General features: G+C 50.7%; 1 protein-coding gene across 2 annotated transcripts in view; it reads left to right on the top strand.

The window, feature by feature from the left end:
* The window catches only part of STEAP3 (STEAP3 metalloreductase), an 87,194-nt gene that overhangs the window by 60,898 nt on the left and 3,145 nt on the right, over positions 1 to 23,151 (top strand). For both annotated transcript variants that reach the window (XM_063932835.1, XM_063932836.1), the window contains exons 2-4: positions 4,848 to 5,332; positions 9,680 to 10,207; positions 16,757 to 16,921. In XM_063932835.1, the coding sequence (XP_063788905.1) occupies positions 4,848 to 5,332; positions 9,680 to 10,207; positions 16,757 to 16,921 (1,178 nt within the window). The remainder of the gene's footprint in view (positions 1 to 4,847; positions 5,333 to 9,679; positions 10,208 to 16,756; positions 16,922 to 23,151) is intronic.

Raw genomic sequence — 23,151 nt, 5'->3', positions numbered from 1 at the left:
TCAAAGGGATCATGATCTATAAACTACATTAATTGTGAAAATATGTAACGAATGAGTCGCACGCTACGACTACATAAACTCTACCGTAAATACGCATACCGCGCCTGCGAGTGCACGCTATTGCGGGTATGCGCCTTCACGGGAGAGCGTACGCATGCGCAGCACGGACCAGTGTGCGGTGCAAATATGGCAACGTGCATAGAGACATTTTTCTGACTTTGACACAGGTATCGGTGCATCATTGCACGCGAGTCTTGGGAAAAATGGTAGCTTCCTACGAAGCAATCCCATTCGGCAGGTTCCATGCAAGAACTTTTCAGTGGGACCTGTTGGACAAGTGGTCCGGATCACATCTTCAGATGCATCGGCTGATAACCCTGTCTTCAAGGACCAGGGTATCTCTACTGTGGTGGCTGCAGAGTGCCCATCTTCAAGAGGGCCGCAGGTTCGGCATACAGGACTAGGTCCTAGTGACCATGGATGCCAGCCTTTGAGGCTGGGGGGCAGTCACACAGGGAAGAAACTTCCAGGGACTTTGGTCAAGTCAGGTGACTTCCCTACACATAAATATTCTGGAACTGAGGGCCATTTACAATGCCCTGAGTCAGGCAAGGCCTCTGCTTCAAAACCAGCCGGTACTGATCTAATCAGACAACATCACGGCAGTCGCCCATGTAAACCAACGGGGCGGCACAAGAAGCAGGATGGCGATGGCAGAAGCCACAAGGATTCTCCGATGGGCGGAAAATCATGTGTTAGCACTGTCAGCAGTGTTCATTCCCGGAGTGGACGACTGGGAAGCAGATCTTCTCAGCAGACACGACCTCCACCCGGGAGAGTGGGGATTTCATCCAGAAGTCTTCCAAAGGATTGTACACCATTGGGAAAGGCCACAGGTGGACATGATGGCGTCCCGCCTCAACAAAAAGCTATAAAAGATATTGCGCCAGGTCAAGGGACCCTCAGGCGATAGCTGTGGACGCTCTGGTAACACCGTGGGTGTACCAGTCGGTTTTATGTGTTCCCCCCTCTGCCTCTCATACAAAAGGTACTGAGAATAATAGGAAGGCGAGGAGTAAGAACGATACTCGTGGTTTCGGATTGGCCAAGAAGAGCTTGGTACCCAGAACTTCAAGAAATTAGATCAGAGGACCCATGGCCTCTGCCGCTCAGACAGGACCTGCGGCAGCAGGGGCCCTGTCTGTTCCAAGACTTACCGCGGCTACGTTTTGACGGCATGGCGGTTGAACGCCGGATCCTAAAGGAAAAGGGCATTCCGGAGGAAGTCATTCCTACGCTGATTCAAGCCAGGAAAGATGTAACTGCAAAACATTATCACCGCATATGGCGGAAATATGTTGCTTGGTGTGAGGCCAAAAAAGGCCCCAACAGAGGAATTTCAACTAGGTCGATTTCTGCATTTCCTACAAGCAGGAGTGTCTATGGGCCTAAAATTAGGCTCCATTAAGATACAGATCTCGGCTCTGTCGATTTTCTTCCAGAAAGAACTAGCTTCAGTACCTGAAGTTCAGACATTGTAAAAGGAGTGCTGCATATTCAGCCCCCGGTTGTGCCTCCAGTGGCACCTTGGGTTCTCAACGTGGTGTTGAGTTTCTTAAAATCACATTGGTGTGAGCCACTAAAAACCGTGGATCTAAAATATCTCACGCGGAAAGTGGTCATGTTATTGGCCTTGGCTTCGGCCAGGCGTGTATCAGAATTGGCGGCTTTGTCATATAAAAGTCCTTATCTGATTTTCCATATGGATAGGGCAGAATTGAGGACTCGTCCCCAGTTTCTCCCTAAGGTGGTATCAGCTTTTCACTTGAACCAACCTATTGTAGTGCCTGCGGCTACTAGGGACTTGGAGGATTCCAAGTTACTGGACGTAGTCAGGGCCTTGAAAAATTATGTTTCCAGGACGGCTAGAGTCAGGAGAACTGACTCGCTGTTTATCCTGTATGCACCCAACAAACTGGGTGCTCCTGCTTCTAAGCAGACTATTGCTCGCTGGATTTGTAGCACAATTCAGCTGGCGCATTCTGCGGCTGAACTACCGCAGCCAAAATCTGTAAAAGCCCATTCCACAAGGAAGGTGGGCTCATCTTGGGCAGCTGCCCGAGGGGTCTCGGCTTTCCAACTTTGCCGAGCTGCAACTTGGTCAGGGGCAAACACGTTTGCTAAATTCTACAAAATTGATACCCTGGCTGAGGAGGACCTGGAGTTCTCTCATTCGGTGCTGCAGAGTCATCCGCACTCTCCCGCCCGTTTGGGAGCTTTGGTATAATCCCCATGGTCCTTACGGAGTTCCCAGCATCCACTAGGACGTCAGAGAAAATAAGATTTTACTCACCGGTAAATCTATTTCTCGTAGTCCGTAGTGGATGCTGGGCGCCCATCCCAAGTGCGGATTGTCTGCAATACTTGTATATAGTTATTGCCTAACTAAAGGGTTATTGTTGAGCCATCTGTTGAGAGGCTCAGTTATATTCATACTGTTAACTGGGTATAGTATCACGAGTTATACGGTGTGATTGGTGTGGCTGGTATGAGTCTTACCCGGGATTCAAAATCCTTCCTTATTATGTCAGCTCGTCCGGGCACAGTGTCCTAACTGAGGCTTGGAGGAGGGTCATAGTGGGAGGAGCCAGTGCACACCAGGTGACCTAAAGCTTTCTTTAGTTGTGCCCAGTCTCCTGCGGAGCCGCTATTCCCCATGGTCCTTACGGAGTTCCCAGCATCCACTACAGACTACGAGAAATAGATTTACCGGTGAGTAAAATCTTATTTTCTGCTCCGTATAGAGGGGGTGGGGCTAAATGACGTGTATTTGTCACTTATCCCCACCCCCTCCCATGGACCCGTGAATCGCGGCACGTTGCCATTACAGGGGCGGGTCTTAGGGACAAGACAGCCCGCCCCCCGAAGTGTCCTGCAGTGTCTCCTCTCCGGGTCATGTCACAGAACTCCGACAACCACTTCTCTGCCAAGCCAGCTACCAGGAGATAGCACGTTAACAGCCAGCATCTTCCGTGTCCTAGAATGATTGGACCATCAATTTCTACAGCGCGTTCGGCCCAAAGTGACAATTCCTGACCCTCTCCCATTTCCCGTAGCCTAAGAACACAAATATCCCTATTAATAGTTATTCTATTCTAACTTATTAACTGACTGTTCAATGGGGGTCATTCCGACTCGATCGCTCGCTGCAGTTTATCGCAGCACAGTGATCGGGTCAGATATGCGCCGGGGCCGCAGTGCGCCGGTACATGCTGGGCGGCCAAAGGCCGTTGTATTGTAGCGATAGCCTCTGCCTGATTGACAGGCAGAGGCGGTCGCTAGGCGGGAGGGGGCTGGACGGCGGCGCGGTCCGGCCAACGCAGGCGTGGCCAGACCATTGGGGGGCGGGCCGCGGCGGCTGCGTGACGTCACATGCAGCCGCTGCGACCCGGGCAGTGAGGAGGTTCTCGCGGGGGGGGGGGGGGGGGGGCGGACTAGCCCTGTGCTGGGCGGACTCCCGCATGTCTGTGTGACTGATCGTAGATGTGCTAAATTTAGCACAGCTACGATCAACTCGGAATGACCCCCAATGGGCCTAATTCAGATCTGATCGCAGCAGCAAATTTGTTAGCAAATGGGCAAAACCAGGGCCCTCATTCCGAGTTAATCGCACGCTGTCGATTTTCGCAGCGCAGCGATCACGTTACTACTGCGTATGCACCGCAATAAGCACACGCGTCGTACGGGTACAAACAGCATTGTTGCTGCGCAATGCTTCTAGCGACGATTCCATTCGCACAGCCGTTCGCAAAGAGATTGACAGGAAGAGGGCGTTTATGGGTGTCAACTGACCGTTTTCTGGGAGTGGTTGGAAAAATGCAGGCGTGTCCAGGCATTTTCAGGGCGGGTGTCTGACGTCAGTTCCGGGACCGGACAGTCTGAAGTGATTGCAGTGGCTGAGTAAAGGTGGGTACACACTAATAGATATATCTGCAGATCAATTGATCTGCAGATATATCTATGGATGGATCGGGCAGTGTGTTGAGCATACACACTGACCGATCCGTCCGGGACTGACGTCATGAACTGGGCGGGCGTGTACACACGCCCGCCCAGTTCAGCTATCAATCACCGCCGGCCGCCGCAGCATGTGTACGGGCGGTCGGCCAACCGCCCCGTACACACACAGCCGCGCGCCAATATATCGGTAGATATATTGGCCGTCGGCTGTGCTGCGCGGCCGACGCGATACGTCTGTGAACAACGGAGTTCACAGATGTATCGGCCGTACACACTGGCCGACGGTCCCGCGATATATCGGCCGTTCAAGAGAACGGCCGATATATCGACCAGTGTGTACGGGCCTTAAGTCCAGAGCTACTCAGAAACTGCAACAAACTTTTTCATACCGCTCAGCTGCACATGCGATCGCACACTTGCAAAGCGAACATACACTCCCCCATAGGCGGCGACTATACGTTTGCATGGCTGCAAAAAGTAGCTAGCGAGCGATCAACTCTGAATGAGGGCCCATGTGCACTGCAGGTGGGGCAGATGTAACATGTGCAGAGAGAGTTAGATTTTTAGCCCAGTGTCGGCTAATGTTCCCCTGACTCTATATCACTGTATAGGATATTACATGTCAGCAAGGAAACTGAAAACCATATGAAGACACAAGGCCAAAGTTGAAGTGTGTTAGGTATGTGTTATCCCTCCTATAACCCTCTCCAATAAAACAATGGAATGTGATGTCATTACATATATAATTTGCATCACGTGTACTATAACATGATTACAGTATGTAGAAGTGTTTGTACTGACCCGAACCTCTTGTCTTTATTACATAGGCATGGTGAAATCTGACATGGCGCAACCTTTGCTCGGCAACAAGAACGGTGATTCTGCCGCACAATGCATCTTGGCGTATGGAGATACCATTGGGATTCTGGGAACTGGGAATTTTGCACGATCCCTGGCCACACGTCTGCTGTATTCGGGATTCAAGGTTGTGGTGGGAAGCAGGAACCCTAAGCGCAATGCCTGCCTCTTCCCAAGCGACGCTGAGGTGACTTGCCAAGAAGATGCCATGAAACGCGCTGAGCTGCTGTTTGTGGCGGTTTTTAGGGAACATTATTCAACATTAAGCTCATTGTCCGAGGCCTTGTCTGGGAAAATACTGATCGATGTCAGTAATAACCTGGAGATCAACGTTCACGGAGAATCCAACGCTGAATACCTGGCCGCTCTCTTCCCACAGTGCACTGTGGTGAAAGCATTTAATGTGGTCTCAGCCTGGGCTCTGCAGGCCGGACCAAAGGATGGAAACAAACAGGTGAGAGGGGCGTGTAAAGGGTCACATATATTATACAGGCATATTCAGAGCTGGTCTGCCACCCAGCTGCCTGGGTCTGACCGTGTCCCCATGATCTAATACATATAGGAAATGCTGCCCCTAACCTATTGTACAGTCTGAGGGTAATCAATACCAGTATATCTGACAAGAGCTGCGTGAGAAACGCCACACTGTAGTGCCCCCAGCTCACAGTATGCCACACTGTATTGCCCCAGCTCATATTATGCCACACTGTATTGCCCCAGCTCACATTATGCCACACTGTATTGCCCCCAGCTCACATTATGCCATACTGTAGTGTCCCCAGCTCACAGTATGCCACACTGTAGTGTCTCCAGCTCACAGTATGCCACACTGTATTGCCCCAGCTCACATTATGCCACACTGTATTGCCCCAGCTCACATTATGCCACACTGTATTGCCCCCAGCTCACATTATGCCATACTGTAGTGTCCCCAGCTCACAGTATGCCACACTGTAGGGGCCCCAGCTCACGTTATGCCACACTGTAAGGCTGTAGGGGCCCCAGCTCACGTTATGCCACACTGTAATGGCTGTAGGGGCCCCAGCTCACATTATGCCACACTAGTGGCCCCAGCTCACATACCACACTGTAGTGGCCCCAGCTCACATTATGCCACACTGTATTGCCCCCAGCTCACATTATGCCATACTGTAGTGTCCCCAGCTCACAGTATGCCACACTGTAGTGTCCCCAGCTCACAGTATGCCACACTGTGGTGTCCCCAGCTCACAGTATACCACACTGTAGTGCCTCCAGCTCACAGTATGCCACACTGTAGGGGCCCCAGCTCACGTTATGCCACACTGTAGGGGCTCCAGCTCACGTTATGCCACAGTGTAGGGGCCTCAGCTCACATTATGCCACACTGAAAGGTACCCAGATCACGTTATGCCACACTGTAGTGGCCCCAGCTCACGTTATGCCACAATGTATGGCCTCCAGCTCACGTTATGCCACACTATAGGGCCCCCAGTTCATGTTATGCCACACTGTAGTAGCCCCAGCCCGCATTATGCCACACTTAGGGTTCCCAGATCACATTATGCCACATTGTAGTGCCCCAAGCTCATGTTATGTCACACTGTAGGGGCCCCAGCTCACGTTATGCCACACTGTAAGGCTGTAGGGGTCCCAGCTCATGTTATGCCACACTGTAATGGCTGTAGGGGCCCCAGCTCACGTTATGCCACACTGTAATGGCTGTAGGGGCCCCAGCTCACATTATGCCACACTGTAGGGCCCCCAGCTCACATTATGCCACACTAGTGGCCCCAGCTCACATACCACACTGTAGTGGCCCCAGCTCACATTATGCCACACTGTATTGCCCCCAGCTCACATTATGCCATACTGTAGTGTCCCCAGCTCACAGTATGCCACACTGTAGTGTCCCCAGCTCACAGTATGCCACACTGTAGTGCCTCCAGCTCACAGTATGCCACACCGTAGTGTCCCCAGCTCACAGTATGCCACACCGTAGTGCCCCCAGCTCACATTATGCCACACTGTAGGGGGCCCAGCTTACATTATGCCAAACTGTAGGGCCCCCAGCTCACATTAAGCCACATTATAGGGGCCCCAGCTCACGTTATGCCACAAAGTAGGGGCCCCAGCTCACGTTATGCCACACTGTAGGGGCCTCAGCTCACGTTATGCCACACTGTAGTGCCCCCAACTCACATTATGCCACACTGTAGGGTACCCAGATCACGTTATGCCACACTGTAGGGCCCCCAGCTTACATTATGCCACACTGTAGGGGGCCCAGCTCACGTTATGCAACACTGTAGGGTACCCAGATCACGGTATGCCACACTGTAGTGGCCCCAGCTCACGTTATGCCACACTGTATGGCCTCCAGCTCACGTTATGCCACACTATAGGGCCCCCAGCTCATGTTATGCCACACTGTAGTAGCCCCAGCCCGCATTATGCCACACTTAGGGTCCCCAGATCACGTTATGCCACATTGTAGTGCCCCAAGCTCATGTTATGTCACACTGTAGGGGCCCCAGCTCACGTTATGCCATACTGTAGGGGCCCCAGCTCACGTTATGCCACACTGTAAGGCTGTAGGGGTCCCAGCTCATGTTATGCCACACTGTAATGGCTGTAGGGGCCCCAGCTCACGTTATGCTCACTGTAATGGCTGTAGGGGCCCCAGCTCACATTATGCCACACTGTAGGGCCCCCAGCTCACATTATGCCACACTAGTGGCCCCAGCTCACATACCACACTGTAGTGGCCCCAGCTCACATTATGCCACACTGTATTGCCCCCAGCTCACATTATGCCATACTGTAGTGTCCCCAGCTCACAGTATGCCACACTATAGTGTCCCCAGCTCACAGTATGCCACACTGTAGTGCCTCCAGCTCACAGTATGCCACACTGTAGTGCCTCCAGCTCACAGTATGCCACACCGTAGTGTCCCCAGCTCACAGTATGCCACACCGTAGTGCCCCCAGCTCACATTATGCCACACTGTAGGGGGCCCAGCTTACATTATGCCAAACTGTAGGGCTCCCAGCTCACATTAAGCCACATTGTAGGGGCCCCAGCTCACGTTATGCCACAAAGTAGAGGCCCCAGCTCACGTTATGCCACACTGTAGGGGCCTCAGCTCACGTTATGCCACACTGTAGTGCCCCCAACTCACATTATGCCACACTGTAGGGTACCCAGATCACGTTATGCCACACTGTAGGGCCCCCAGCTTACATTATGCCACACTGTAGGGGGCCCATCTCACGTTATGCAACACTGTAGGGTACCCAGATCACGGTATGCCACACTGTAGGGTACCCAGATCACGTTGTGCCACACTGTAGGGTACCCAGATCACGTTATGCCACACTGTAGTGGCCCCAGCTCACGTTATGCCACACTGTATTGGCCCCAGCTCACATTATGCCACACTGTAGTGGCCCCAGCTCACCTTATGCCACACTGTAAAGGCCCCAGCTCACCTTATGCCACTGTAGTGGCCCCAGCTCACGTTATGCCACACTGTAATGGCTGTAGGGGCCCCAGCTCACGTTATGCCACACTGTAATGGCTGTAGGGGCCCCAGCTCATATTATGCCACACTGTAGGGCCCCCAGCTCACATTATGCCACACTAGTGGCCCCAGCTCACATACCACACTGTAGTGGCCCCAGCTCACATTATGCCACACTGTAGGGGCCCCAGCTCACGTTATGCCACACTGTAAGGCTGTAGGGGCCCCAGCTCACGTTATGCCACACTATAAGGCTGTAGGGGCCCCAGCTCACATTATGCCACACTTAGGGTCCCCAGATCACGTCATGCCACACTGTAGTGCCCCAAGCTCAAGTTATGCCACACTGTAATGGCTGTAGGGGCCCCCGCTCACATTATGCCACACTGTAGGGCCCCCAGCTCACATTATGTCACACTAGTGGCCCCAGCTCACATACCACACTGTAGTGGCCCCAGCTCACATTATGCCACACTGTAGTGGCCCCAGCTCATGTTTTGCCACACTGCAGTGGCCCCAGCTCACGTTATGCCACACTGTAGTGGCCCCAGCTCACATTACGCCACACTGTAGTGCCCCCAGCTTACATTATGCCACACTGTAGTGCCCCAGCTCCTATATTACATTCCCATTGCTACTCCTCTCCCTGTGTGTGGCAGGTTATGCTTACTTCTGTGATTTGCTCTCCTCCGGGCATGGCTGTATGCAGAGCAGCTCTCAGTCTACTTCCTTAAGCATACGCTGTATGCCTGTGAGAAAACAGGGGGGAGATGATCTGATGGGAAGCAGAGGTGGGGACGCACATGGGTCCCACAAGAGGCTGCAGTATTTTGTGTAAATGAGAACATACGGCAACAGTAAACCAGTACTACAGACCCCACATTCTTCAGATGCCTGACCCTGTGAGAGAGCCCCCCTGTATTGTCCTGGTAGTAATCTGGCACAGCTTGAAGGGGTCTGGGGATTGACTAGAGCTGGATATGGCTCTGGGGGAATATGACAATCCTCAGCCTGGCTTGGCTACTCTCCCAGTAGCGTGATCATACAAGTGCTGTCCCGATTCCAAAACTTAAAGAGATAGGGGGACATTTACTAAGCAGTGATAAGAGTGGAGAAGTGCCCATGGCAACCAATCAGCACTGAAGTAACATCTCTACAAAATGATACAGAGCTGCTGATTGGTTGATGGGGCAACTTCTCCACTGGCTCACTTCTCCGCTCTTATCACTGCTTAGTAAATGTCCCCCATAGTCTGGAAAGTTGTGCTTACGGACATTCTCCTGTCTATTCTACCCCAGGTCCTCATCTCCTCCAACAGCCCCGATGCCCGGAGCCGCGTAGCCTCCATCGCTCGCAGCATGGGATTCATCCCTGTGGATATGGGATCCCTCTGCGCAGCTCGTGAAATTGAGAACATCCCTCTGCGCCTCCTGCCATTCTGGAAGATCCCGTCGGTGCTTGCTCTCTGCCTCTTCATTTTCTTCTACCTCTACAACTTTGTGCGTGTGGTCCTGCACCCATATCTGATGGAGAACAAGAACATGTTCTACAAGATGCCCATAGAAGTGATGAATGTTACGTTACCCTGTGTGGCCTACGTTTTGCTGTCTCTGGTTTACATGCCAGGAATCCTTGCCACCTTTTACCAGCTGCGTTATGGCACAAAGTACAGGCGATTCCCAGACTGGTTGGACGAGTGGATGTTGCACAGGAAGCAGATTGGCCTGGTCAGCTTCTTCTTCGCGGCTCTGCACGCGGTGTATAGCCTCTGTCTGCCCATGCGTAGATCTGCCCGCTACCAGATCATCAACGAGGCCATCAAGCAGGTGTGGTATATTTTATCAACATGAATGTAATGTCAACACTGATGGAATGTCGATAAGATTAGAATTTCAACAAAACATCCGGTGCTCCAGTGGTGACTTACCTGCTACGGCGGGTACTGTGATATAGCCAACTCTAACCCTCACCTTCTGTACCCAAAACCTAACCCTCCACTGCAATGTTGGCATTTCACGTGTCGACGTTCAGTATCAACAATGTTGACATCATAACTGTGACAATGGGCCTAATTCAGATCTGTTCGCTCGCTAGCAGTTTTTTGCAGCGCTGCGATCAGATAGTCACCGCCTATAGGGGAGTGTATTTTTGCTTTGCAAGTGTGCGATCGCATGTGCAGTCGAGCGGTACAAAAACAGCTTGTGCAGTTTCTGAGTAGCTCTGACCTTACTCAGCCGCTGCGATCGCTTCAGCCTGTCCGGTTCCGGAACGGATGTCAGACCCCCCCCCCCCCCTGCAAACGCTTTGACACGCCTGCGTTTTTCCAGCCACTCCCAGAAAGCGGTCAGTTGACACCCACAAACGCCCTCTTCCTGTCAATCTCCTTGCATCGGCTGTGCGAATGGATTCTTCGCTAGAACCAGTGCACAACAGCGATCCGCTTTGTAACCGTACGGCACGCCTGCGCATTGCGGTGCATATGCATGCACAGTAGTTACCTGTTCGCTGCGCAGTGAAAAACGCTAGCGAGCGAACAGATCGGAATTAGGACCATTGTCAATACATTCCGTATAATAGGGACATGTGTTTTCCAAGACCACAGAAGTCCAACTCCTAGATTCCAGTACTCATCGTAGACCCAGATGCACAGTCCGATAGATGATAAATATGAACTCTCTGGTGCTTATATTTTCATGGTGTTCTGTTTTCTCTGACGTCCTAGTGGATGCTGGGAACTCCGTAAGGACCATGGGGAATAGCGGCTCCGCAGGAGACTGGGCACAAAAGTAAAAGCTTTAGGACTACCTGGTGTGCACTAGCTCCTCCCCCTATGACCCTCCTCCAGTTAGATTTTTGTGCCCGGCCGAGAAGGGTGCACACTAGGGGCTCTCCTGAGCTTCTTAGTGAAAGTTTAGTTTTAGGTTTTTTATTTTCAGTGAGACCTGCTGGCAACAGGCTCACTGCATCGAGGGACTAAGGGGAGAAGAAGCGAACTCACCTGCGTGCAGAGTGGATTGGGCTTCTTAGGCTACTGGACACCATTAGCTCCAGAGGGACCGAACACAGGCCCAGCCTCGGAGCTCGGTCCCAGAGCCGCGCCGCCGGCCCCCTTACAGAGCCAGAAGCAAGAAGAGGTCCGGAAAAATCGGCGGCAGAAGACATCAGTCTTCAACAAGGTAGCGCACAGCACTGCAGCTGTGCGCCATTGTTACTCAGGCACACTTCGGTCACTGAGGGTGTAGGGCGCTAGGGGGGGCGCCCTGAGCAGCAATGTAAACACCTTGGCTGGCATAAATACACCACATATAACCCCCAGGGCTATATGGATGTATTTTAACCCCTGCCAGAACTCACCAAAAAAGCGGGAGAAAAGGCCGCCGAGAAGGGGGCGGAGCCTATCTCCTCAGCACACGGGCGCCATTTTCCATCACAGCTCCGCTGGAAGGACGTCTCCCTGACTCTCCCCTGCAGTCCTGCACTACAGAAAAGGGTAAAAAAGAGAGGGGGGCACTAATTTGGCGCAGTTTTGATACTAACAGCAGCTATAAAGGAAAAGCACATTTTATAGTGGTATTCCTGTCTATATATAGCGCTCTGGTGTGTGCTGGCATACTCTCCCTCTGTCTCCCCAAAGGGCTAGTGGGGTCCTGTCCTCTATCAGAGCATTCCCTGTGTGTGTGCGGTGTGTCGGTACGATTGTGTCGACATGTTTGAGGAGGAAAATGAGATGGAGGCGGAGCAATTGCCTATTATACAGTTGTCACCCCCTAGGGAGTCGACACCTGAGTGGATGAGCTTATGGAAGGAATTGCGTGACAGTGTCAGCTCTTTACGACAGACAGTTGACGACATGAGACAGCCGGCTACTCAGCTTGTGCCTGTCCAGGGGTCTCAAACGCCATCAGGGGCTTTAAAACGCCCGTTACCTCAAATGGCAGACACAGACACGGATACTGACTCCAGTGTCGATGATGAGGAGACAAACGTGACTTCCACTAGGGCCACACGTTACATGATTGAAGCAATGAAAAATGTATTGCATATCTCTGATAATACAAGTACCACTAAAAAGGGTATTATGTTTGGTGAGAAAAAACTGCCTGTAGTTTTTCCTGTATCCGAGGAATTAAATGAAGTGTGTGATGAGGCGTGGGTTTCCCCCGATAAAAAACTGATAATTCCTAAAAGGTTATTAGCATCGTACCCTTTCCCGCCAGAGGATAGGGCACGTTGGGAAACACCCCCTAGGGTGGATAAAGCGCTCACACGTTTGTCTAAACAGGTAGCACTACTATCTCCTGATACGGCCGCCCTTAAGGAACCTGCCGATAGAAAGCTGGAGAATATCCTAAAATGTATATACTCTCACACGGGTGTTATACTGCGACCAGCAATCGCCTCAGCCTGGATGTGCAGTGCGGGCCTGGCGTGGTCGGATTCCCTGACTGAAAATATTGATACCCTAGATAGGGACAGTATATTACTGACTATAGAGCATTTGAAGGATGCATTTCTATATATGCGTGATGCACAGAGGGATATTTGCCGACTGGCATCAAGAGTTAGCGCGCTGTCCATTTCTGCAAGAAGAGGTTTATGGACGCGGCAGTGGTCAGGTGATGCGGATTCTAAAAGGCACATTGAAGTATTGCCTTATAAGGGGGAGGAGTTATTTGGGGTAGGTCTATCAGACCTGGTAGCCACGGCAACTGCTGGAAAATCCACATTTTTACCCCAGGTAGCTTCTCAACCTAAGAAGACACCGTATTATCAGGCGCAGTCCTTTCGGCCCCATAAGGGCAAGCGGGCAAAAGGCGCCTCATTTCTGCCCCGTGGCAGAGGGAGAGGAAAAAGGCTGCAACAAACAGCCAGTTCCCAGGAACAAAAGCCCTCTCCCGCCTCCGCAAAGTCCTCAGCATGACGCTGGGGCTTTACAAGCGGACTCAGGCACGGTGGGGGCCCGTCTCAAGAAGTTCAGTGCGCAGTGGGCCCACTCGCAAGTGGACTCCTGGATCCTTCAGGTGGTATCTCAGGGGTACAAATTGGAATTCGAGACGTCTCCCCCTCGCCGTTTTCTAAAGTCTGCTTTACCGACGTCTCCCTCAGACAGGGAGGCAGTATTGGAAGCCATTCACAAGCTGTATTCCCAGCAGGTGATAATCAAGGTACCCCTCCTACAACAGGGAAAGGGGTACTATTCCACACTATTTGTGGTACCGAAGCCGGACGGCTCGGTGAGACCAATTCTAAACCTAAAATCCTTGAACACTTACATACAAAGGTTCAAATTCAAGATGGAGTCACTCAGAGCAGTGATTGCAAACCTGGAAGAAGGGGACTATATGGTGTCTCTGGACATCAAAGATGCTTACCTACATGTCCCAATTTACCCTTCTCACCAAGGGTACCTCAGGTTTGTGGTACAGAACTGTCACTATCAGTTTCAAACGCTGCCATTTGGATTGTCCACGGCACCCCGGGTCTTTACCAAGGTAATGGCCGAAATGATGATACTCCTTCGAAAGAAGGGAGTTTTAGTTATCCCTTACTTGGACGATCTCCTGATAAGGGCAAGATCAAGGGAACAGTTGGAAGTCGGAGTAGCACTATCTCAGATAGTGCTGCGCCAGCACGGTTGGATTCTCAATATTCCAAAATCGCAGCTGATCCCGACGACACGACTTCTATTTCTAGGGATGATCCTGGACACAGTCCAGAAAAAGGTGTTTCTCCCGGAGGAGAAAGCCAGGGAGTTATCCGAACTAGTCAGAAATCTCCTAAAACCAGGCCAAGTCTCAGTGCATCAATGCACAAGGGTCCTGGGAAAGATGGTGGCTTCTTATGAAGCAATCCCATTCGGCAGATTCCACGCAAGAACCTTCCAGTGGGATCTGCTAGACAAATGGTCCGGGTCGCATCTTCAGATGCATCAGCGGATAATCTTGTCACCAAGGACAAGGGTGTCTCTCCTGTGGTGGTTGCAGAGTGCTCATCTTCTAGAGGGCCGCAGATTCGGCATTCAGGACTGGGTCCTGGTGACCACGGATGCCAGCCTGAGAGGCTGGGGAGCAGTCACACAGGGAAGAAATTTCCAGGGCTTGTGGTCAAGCCTGGAGACATCACTTCACATAAATATCCTGGAGCTAAGGGCCATCTACAATGCTCTAAGCCTAGCAAGACCCCTGCTTCAAGGTCAGCCGGTGCTGATTCAGTCAGACAACATCACGGCAGTCGCCCACGTAAACAGACAGGGCGGCACAAGAAGCAGGAGGGCAATGACAGAAGTTGCAAGGATTCTTCGCTGGGCGGAAAATCATGTGATAGCACTGTCAGCAGTGTTCATTCCGGGAGTGGACAACTGGGAAGCAGACTTCCTCAGCAGACACGACCTCCACCCGGGGGAGTGGGGACTTCACCCAGAAGTCTTCCACATGATTGTGAACCATTGGGAAAAACCAAAGGTGGACATGATGGCGTCCCGCCTCAACAAAAAACTAGACAGGTATTGCGCCAGGTCAAGGGACCCTCAGGCAATAGCTGTGGACGCTCTGGTAACACCGTGGGTGTACCAGTCAGTGTATGTGTTCCCTCCTCTGCCTCTCATACCCAAGGTACTGAGAATCATAAGAAGGAGAGGAGTAAGGACTATACTCGTGGCTCCGGATTGGCCAAGAAGGACTTGGTACCCGGAACTTCAAGAGATGCTCACAGAGGACCCGTGGCCTCTACCTCTAAGAAAGGACCTGCTCCAGCAGGGACCCTGTCTGTTCCAAGACTTACCGCGGCTGCGTTTGACGGCATGGCGGTTGAACGCCGGATCCTGAAGGAAAAAGGCATTCCGGATGAAGTCATCCCTACCCTGATCAAAGCCAGGAAGGATGTAACCGTACAGCATTATCACCGTATTTGGCGTAAATATGTTGCGTGGTGCGAGGCCAGGAAGGCCCCTACAGAGGAATTTCAACTGGGTCGTTTCCTGCATTTCCTGCAAACAGGACTGTCTATGGGCCTAAAATTAGGGTCCATTAAGGTTCAAATTTCGGCCCTGTCGATTTTCTTCCAGAAAGAACTGGCTTCAGTTCCTGAAGTTCAGACGTTTGTCAAGGGGGTGCTGCATATACAGCCTCCTTTTGTGCCTCCAGTGGCACCTTGGGATCTCAATGTAGTTTTGGGGTTCCTAAAATCACATTGGTTTGAACCACTCTCCACTGTGGACTTAAAATATCTCACATGGAAAGTGGTAATGCTGTTAGCCCTGGCTTCAGCCAGGCGTGTCTCAGAATTGGCGGCTTTATCCTATAAAAGCCCTTACCTAATTTTTCATACGGACAGGGCAGAATTGAGGACTCGTCCTCAATTTCTCCCTAAGGTGGTTTCAGCGTTTCACTTGAACCAGCCTATTGTGGTACCTGCGGCTACTAGGGACTTGGAGGACTCCAAGTTGCTAGACATAGTCAGGGCCCTGAAAATATATGTTTCCAGGACGGCTGGAGTCAGAAAATCTGACTCGCTGTTTATCCTGTATGCACCCAACAAGCTGGGTGCTCCTGCTTCTAAGCAGACTATTGCTCGTTGGATTTGTAGCACAATTCAGCTTGCACATTCTGTGGCAGGCCTGCCACAGCCAAAATCTGTAAAAGCCCATTCCACAAGGAAGGTGGGCTCATCTTGGGCGGCTGCCCGAGGGGTCTCGGCTTTACAACTTTGCCGAGCAGCTACTTGGTCAGGGGCAAACACGTTTGCTAAATTCTACAAATTTGATACCCTGGCTGAGGAGGACCTGGAGTTCTCTCATTCGGTGCTGCAGAGTCATCCGCACTCTCCCGCCCGTTTGGGAGCTTTGGTATAATCCCCATGGTCCTTACGGAGTCCCCAGCATCCACTTAGGACGTTAGAGAAAATAAGAATTTACTTACCGATAATTCTATTTCTCATAGTCCGTAGTGGATGCTGGGCGCCCATCCCAAGTGCGGATTGTCTGCAATACTTGTACATAGTTATTGTTACAAAAATCGGGTTATTGTTGTTGTGAGCCATCTTTTCAGAGGCTCCTCTGTTATCATGCTGTTAACTGGGTTCAGATCACAAGTTGTACGGTGTGATTGGTGTGGCTGGTATGAGTCTTACCCGGGATTCAAAATCCTTCCTTATTGTGTACGCTCGTCCGGGCACAGTATCCTAACTGAGGCTTGGAGGAGGGTCATAGGGGGAGGAGCCAGTGCACACCAGGTAGTCCTAAAGCTTTTACTTTTGTGCCCAGTCTCCTGCGGAGCCGCTATTCCCCATGGTTTTTACGGAGTTCCCAGCATCCACTACGGACTACGAGAAATAGAATTATCGGTAAGTAAATTCTTATTTTTTTTTCTTTCCCTAAGGTAAAGCAAAATGTGTCCAATTCCTGGGTGGAGGAGCAGGTCTGGAGAATGGAGATCTACGTCTCAGTCGGGATAATGGCCCTTGGAATTCTGTCCCTCTTGGCTGTTTCTTCCTTACCATCTGTCGGAAATTCCCTGAACTGGAGAGAGTTCACATTCATCCAGGTTAGTCGTCGACAGAATGCTAAGGTGTCCGCGGGGGTATCCGGATGATAGGTCAAGTGTCCAGGTCGGCAGTCAACAGGTCCATACCATATGGTCGACAGGTACAAAAGTTCAATATATGAAAGGTCAACGGGTTCAAAAAGATATGACATTGGTCGACACAAGTTTTTTGGTGGGTTTTACATGTTTTCCCAACTTTCGCTTGATCCACATGGAATACGATTGGGAAAAATAAGAATTTACTTACCGATAATTCTATTTCTCGGAGTCCGTAGTGGATGCTGGGGTTCCTGAAAGGACCATGGGGAATAGCGGCTCCGCAGGAGACAGGGCACAAAAAAGTAAAGCTTTTACCAGATCAGGTGGTGTACACTGGCTCCTCCCCCTATGACCCTCCTCCAGACTCCAGTTAGGTACTGTGCCCGGACGAGCGTACACAATAAGGGAGGCAATTTGAATCCCGGGTAAGACTCATACCAGCCACACCAATCACACCGTACAACTTGTGATCTAAACCCAGTTAACAGTATGATAACAGAAAGCCTCTTAAAGATGGCTCCTTAACAATATAACCCGAATTTGTTAACAATAACTATGTACAGTATTGCAGATAATCCGCACTTGGGATGGGCGCCCAGCATCCACTACGGACTCCGAGAAATAGAATTATCGGTAAGTAAATTCTTATTTTCTCTATCGTCCTAAGTGGATGCTGGGGTTCCTGAAAGGACCATGGGGATTATACCAAAGCTCCCAAACGGGCGGGAGAGTGCGGATGACTCTGCAGCACCGAATGAGAGAATTCCAAGTCCTCTTTTGCCAGGGTATCAAATTTGTAGAATTTTACAAACGTGTTTTCCCCCGACCACGTAGCTGCTCGGCAGAATTGTAATGCCGAGACCCCTCGGGCAGCCGCCCAAGATGAGCCCACCTTCCTTGTGGAATGGGCCTTAACAGATTTAGGCTGTGGCAGGCCTGCCACAGAATGAGCAAGTTGAATTGTGTTACAAATCCAACGAGCAATCGTCTGCTTAGAAGCAGGGGCACCCAACTTGTTGGGTGCATATAGTATCAACAGCGGGTCAGATTTTCTGACTTCAGCCGTCCTTGAAATGTATATTTTTAAGGCTCTGACAACGTCCAACAACTTGGAGTCCTCCAAGTCGCCAGTGGCCGCAGGCACCACAATAGGTTGGTTCAGGTGAAACGCTGATACCACCTTAGGGAGAAAATGCGGACGAGTCCTCAGTTCTGCCCTATCCGAATGGAAGATTAGATAAGGGCTTTTATAAGATAAAGCCGCCAATTCAGATACTTTCCTGGCGGAAGCCAGGGCCAGTAACTTAGTCACTTTCCATGTGAGATATTTAAAATCCACCTTATTCAATGGTTCAAACCAATGGGATTTGAGGAAATCTAAAACTACATTTAGATCCCACGGTGCCACCGGAGGCACCACAGGAGGCTGTATATGCAGTACTCCTTTAACAAAAGTCTGTACCTCAGGAACTGAGGCCAATTCTTTTTGGAAGAATATTGACAGGGCCGAAATTTGAACCTTAATAGATCTCAATTTGAGACCCATAGACAATCCTGATTGTAGGAAATGTAGGAAACGACCCAGTTGAAATTCCTCCGTCGGAACACTCCGATCCTCGCACCACGCGACATATTTTCGCCAAATGCGGTGATAATGTTTCGCGGTGACTTCCTTCCTTGCCTTAATCAAGGTAGGAATGACTTCTTCTGGAATGCCTTTCCCTTTTAGGATCTGGCGTTCAACCGCCATGCCGTCAAACGCAGCCGCGGTAAGTCTTGAAAGAGACAGGGACCCTGTTGTAGCAGGTCCCTTCTCAGAAGTAGAGGGCACGGGTCGTCCGTGACCAACTCTTGAAGTTCCGGGTACCAAGTCCTTCTTGGCCAATCCGGAGCCACTAGTATTGTTCTTACTCCTCTTCACCGTATAATCTTCAATACCGTTGGTATGAGAGGCAGAGGAGGAAACACATATACTGATTTGTACACCCAAGGTGTTACCAGTGCGTCCACAGCTATTGCCTGTGGATCTCTTGACCTGGCGCAATACTTGTCCAGTTTCTTGTTGAGGCGAGACGCCATCATGTCTACCATTGGTCTTTCTCAACAGTTTATTAGCATGTGGAAGACTTCTGGATGAAGACCCCCCTCTCCCGGGTGAATATCGTGTCTGCTGAGGAAGACTGCTTCCCAGTTGTCCACGCCCGGGAAGAACACTGCTGACAGTGCTATTACGTGATTCTCCGCCCAGCGAAGAATCTTGGCAGCTTCTGCCATTGCACTCCTGCTTCTTGTGCCGCCCTGTCTGTTTACATGGGCGACCGCCGTGATGTTGTCCGACTGAATCAACACCGGTTTTCCTTGCAGGAGTGGTTCCGCCTGGCTTAGAGCATTTTAGATTGCTCTTAGTACCAGAATGTTTATGTGAATAGACTTTTCCAGGTTCGTCCATACCCCCTGGAAGTTTCTTCCTTGTGTGACTGCTCCCCAACCTCTCAGGCTGGCGTCCGTGGTCACCAGGATCAATCCTGTATGCCGAATCTGCGGCCCTCCAATAGATGAGCCTTTTGCAACCACCACAGAAGATATACCCTTGTCCTTGGCGACAGGGTTATTCGCAGGTGCATCTGAGGATGCGACCCTGACCATTTGTCCAACAGATCCCTTTGGAAAATTCTTGCATGGAATCTGCCGAATGGAATTGCTTCGTAAAAAGCCACCATTTTTCCCAGGACTCTTGTGCATTGATGTACAGACACCTTTCCTGGTTTTAGGAGGTTCCTGACAGGTCGGATAACTCCTTGGCTTTTTCCTCGGGAAGAAAAACCTTTTTCTGAACCGTGTCCAGAATCATCCCTAGGAACAGCAGACGTATCGTCGGAAAACAGCTGCGATTCTTGGAATATTTAGAATCCAGTCGTGCCGTCGAAGAACTACTTTAGATAGTGCTCTTCCGACCTCCAACTGTTCTCTGGAACTTGCCCTTTTTAGGTCGTGCAAGTAAGGGATAATTTAGATGCCTTTTTTCTTTGAAGAAACATCTTTTCGGCCATTACCTTGGTAAAAAGGCCCGGGGTGCCGTGGATAATTCAAACGGCATCGTCTGAACTGATATTGACAGTTCTGTACCACGAACCAGAGGTACCCTTGATGAGAAGGACAAATTTTGGACATGGAGGTAATCCTTGATGTCCAGGGACACCATATAGTCCCCTTTTTTCCGGTTCGCTATCACTGCTCTGAGTGACTTTATCTCGATTTGAACCTTTTATGTAAGTGTTCAAAACATTTTAGATTTAGACTATGTGTCACCAAGCCGTCTGGCTTCAGTACCACAATATAGTGTGGAAAAATAATACCCTTTTCCTTGTCGTAGGAGGGGTACTTTGATTATCACCTGCTGGATATACAGCTTGTGAATTGTTTCCAATGCTGCCTCCCTGTCGGAGGGAGCCGTTGGTAAAGCAGACTTCAGGAAGCTGCGAGGAGAAGATGTCTCGACTCTCCAATCTTTACCCCTGGGATAATACTCGTACGATCTAGGGGTCAACTTGCGAGTGATCCCACTGCGCCCTGAGACTCTTGAGACTACCCCCCCACCTTGAGTCCGCTTGCACGGCCCCAGCGTCATGCTGAGGACTTGGCAGACGCGGTGGAGGGCTTCTTTTCCTGGGAAAGGGCTGCCTGCTGCAGTCTACTTCCCTTACCTCTATGTCTGGGCAGATATGACTGGCCTTTTGCCTGCATGCCCTCATGGGAAAGGAAAGATTGAGGCTGAAAAGACGGTGTCTTTTTTAGCTGAGATGTAACTTGGGGTAAAAAAGGTTGGATTTCCCAGCTGTTGCTGTGGTCCCCAGGTCCGATGGACCGACCCCCAAATAACTCCTTCCCTTTATACAGCAATACTTCCATCTGCCGTATGGGATCTGTATCACCTGACCACTGTCGTGTCCCTGACATCTTCTGGGAGATATGGACAACGCACTTATCTTGATGCCAGAGAGCAAATATCCCTCTGTGCATCTCACATACATATATATAGAATGCATCCTATTAAATGCTCTACATGAATAAAATATTTTCAGTCAGGGAATCCGACCAAGCCAACCCAGCACTGCATCTCCAGGCTGATGGCGATCGCTGGTCGCAGTATAACCACCGTATGTGTGTATATACTTTTTAGGATATTTTTCCAGCTTCCTATCAGCTGGCTCCTTGAGGGCGGCCGTATCTGGAGACGGTAACGCCACTTGATAAGCGTGTGAGCGCCTTATCACCCTAAGGGGTGTTTCCCAACGTACCCTAATTTCTGGCGGGAAAGGGTATAACGCCAATATTTGCTATCGGGGTAACCCTACGCATCATCACACACTTCATTTTATTTTATCTGATTCAGGAAAAACTACAGGTAGTTTTTTCACTCCCACATAATACCCTTTCTTGTGGTACTTGTAGTATCAGAAACACGTAACACCTCCTTCATTGCCCTTAACGTGTGGCCCTAATGAGAAATACGTTTGTTTATTCACCGTCGACACTGTATTCAGTGTCCGTGTCTGTGTCTGTGTCGACCGACTGAGGTAAATGGGCGTTTTTAAAACCCCTGACGGTGTTTCTGAGACGCCTGGACCGGTCCTAATAGATTGTCGGCCGTCTCATGTCGTCAACCGACCTTGCAGCGTGTTGACATTCTCACGTAATTCTCTAAATAAGCCATCCATTCCGGTGTCGACTCCCTAGAGAGTGACATCACCATTACAGGCAATTTCTCCGCCTCCTCACCAACATCGTCCTCATACATGTCGACACACACGTACCGACACACAGCACACACACCGGGAATGCTCTGACAGAGGACAGGACCCACACTAGCCCTTTGGGGAGACAGAGGGAGAGTCTGCCAGCACACACCAAAAACGCTATAATTATATAGGGACAACCTTATATAAGTGTTTCTCCCTTATAGCATCTTTTATATATATACAATATCGCCAAAATCAGTGCCCCCCCTCTCTGTTTTAACCCTGTTTCTGTAGTGCAGTGCAGGGGAGAGCCTGGGAGCCTTCTCTCCAGCTTTTCTGTGAGAGAAAATGGCGCTGTGTGCTGAGGAGATAGGCCCCGCCCCTTTTTCGGCGGCCTCGTCTCCCGCTATTTTTGAAGTTAGGCAGGGGTTAAATATCTCCATATAGCCTCTGTGGGCTATATGTGAGGTATTTTTTGCCTCTAATAAGGTTTTTATTTGCCTCTCAGAGCGCCCCCCCCAGCGCTCTGCACCCTCAGTGACTGTTGTGTGAAGTGTGCTGAGAGGAAAATGGCGCACAGCTGCAGTGCTGTGCGCTACCTTTAGAAGACTGCAGGAGTCTTCAGCCGCCGATTCTGGACCTCTTCTGTCTTCAGCATCTGCAAGGGGGCCGGCGGCGCGGCTCCGGTGACCATCCAGGCTGTACCTGTGATCGTCCCTCTGGAGCTTGATGTCCAGTAGCCAAGAAGCCAATCCATCCTGCACGCAGGTGAGTTGACTCCTTCTCCCCTCAGTCCCTCGCTGCAGTGATCCTGTTGCCAGCAGGAATCACTGTAACATAAAAAACCTAGCTAAACTTTCTCTAAGCAGCTCTTTAGGAGAGCCACCTAGATTGCACCCTTCTCGGCCGGGCACAAAAATCTAACTGGAGTCTGGAGGAGGGTCATAGGGGGAGGAGCCAGTGCACACCACCTGATCTGGTAAAAGCTTTACTTTTTTGTGCCCTGTCTCCTGCGGAGCCGCTATTCCCCATGGTCCTTTCAGGAACCCCAGCATCCACTTAGGACGATAGAGAAAGTAACCTGTGGCAAGGGCAGCGGTAGCAGAGCGAGCCACCCTGCCCGTAGCGCGGCCAGCGAAGCGAGCCCGCAAGGGTACACGTTTCCACTGATTGTGATATGATGAAACATACAAAATGACACCCAAAAAACTTTTAAAAAAGTGTGTCGACCATTTCTGTTTCGACCACTCTCATGTTGACCTTTGTGCCTGTCAACCTTACCCACTGTCTACCATTTGTCCCTGTCGACCGAATACATGTTAACCTAATGACTGTCTACCTGGACACTGTAGATCTTCTCTACAATACACGTCCACAGGGCAGGGTAATGGGCCAGTGACCATCTCCTGACTCAAGCTCAGGTCTGTCTAGAGTAGACGATATATTAAAGCT

Source organism: Pseudophryne corroboree, chromosome 7, assembly GCF_028390025.1.
Source record: "Pseudophryne corroboree isolate aPseCor3 chromosome 7, aPseCor3.hap2, whole genome shotgun sequence".
Lineage (NCBI taxonomy): Eukaryota > Metazoa > Chordata > Amphibia > Anura > Myobatrachidae > Pseudophryne > Pseudophryne corroboree.
This window is presented reverse-complemented; position numbering and strand designations above follow the sequence as displayed.